Here is a 1,222-nt window from a genome sequence, read left to right as displayed (position 1 = left end):
TTGTCAATGCCTCACTAGACCTTGATAGACTTGTTGCTGTTCTGGCTACTTTCGCCTCATCGATTCGATTCTATTACGATCTACAACCCTTCCTGACAGTGGTAAACTCGGCAACCCGATACCTTAGAAAAGTTGGAGTGGCTGGTCGACGAGAAAAGAGATCACGACACTATACTTGAGAGAAACTTGATGGTCTAGCTCAAAGACCTCCCCTCGAGGAGCTGATCAAAGTTTCATGATCAGCAACGTCCCGAGAAGGATAGAAACAACAACAGTCATTTCATTCTGCAAACTCGAATATGCATTCGAGGTTGTCGAGCCAGATGAACCATCATCAGTACTAGCAACAGTGGTCGTCGTAGGAACCTGGTCACTTCCATTATTGCCACTTTGGGTAGTACGAGCAGCGGCAGTGGTCGCAGAAGTCGTTGTGGAGACACCGGTGCCTGGAGTAGTTGCTGGTGTTGTATACATCTGACCATCTGCAGCCTTGAAGAAAGGATTCTCCTTTGCATTGTAATCGAGCACAAGAAGAGGAGCCTCACCGACAGGATAAGCTGCCTTGAAAGTAGCGTACTGAGTCCTGGCCTCAGTCTCGCTTTGGCTATTATTGGCGATGAAGAAGAAAGCTTGAATAGACTTTGGCAACTTCTCTAAATAAGTTGCAGAACTAATCACAACTTCATTATAGACGCTCTTCTGGTTATCCATCATATCTTCAAGATTATCAGGACCCCACCAGCATACTGAGTAGTCGGCGGCTGGACCCTCCAGAGTACACGAGTTATTGTAACCCATGGACTTGCATGTCACATCACCACTGTGGCAACCACAACCACCGTTGTTTCGGTCCATGGTGCCACCATCTTCGGAATAGGAACACGTAACCTGCGTGTTGTCGGGGTCCTCGATAGTACCACCACGGGTATATGTATAAAGTGGAATACGTCCGTCACCAGGGCTGCGGACTTCATTGTTGATGAGAAGACAAGATATCCTATCGGAGTACTGACAGTTGGCATGAGCCGTGACATTAGAACATTCTTGGGCAGTGTAGGGTCGCCACAACTCATTATAGTCTGCGGCTCCGAGGTTATCATATTGATGCATGAGGACACCGGCCTCGGAAAGATCATCAGTGGGGTGGCCGTCGTTGAATCTCTTGTTGAGAGTCTTCACAACGTCATCAGCGTGATCTGCTGATGTCACAGTGAATGTCGAT

General features: G+C 47.8%; 1 protein-coding gene across 1 annotated transcript; it reads right to left on the bottom strand.

The window, feature by feature from the left end:
- Positions 1-225: 225 nt before the first annotated feature.
- Positions 226-1,110, bottom strand: Pmar_PMAR023156 (hypothetical protein; the record flags this gene model as incomplete). The annotated part of the gene is made up of 1 exon (XM_002768848.1): positions 226-1,110. The coding sequence occupies one exon, from the start codon at positions 1,108-1,110 to the stop codon at positions 226-228; it is 885 nt and encodes a 294-aa protein (XP_002768894.1).
- Positions 1,111-1,222: the final 112 nt, after the last annotated feature.

The sequence above is a fragment of the Perkinsus marinus genome (genome assembly GCF_000006405.1).
Source record: "Perkinsus marinus ATCC 50983 genomic scaffold scf_1104296967000, whole genome shotgun sequence".
Taxonomy (NCBI): domain Eukaryota; phylum Perkinsozoa; order Perkinsida; family Perkinsidae; genus Perkinsus; species Perkinsus marinus.
The sequence above is the reverse complement of the archived record's forward strand: the minus strand, read 5'-3'. Positions and strand labels throughout refer to the sequence as shown.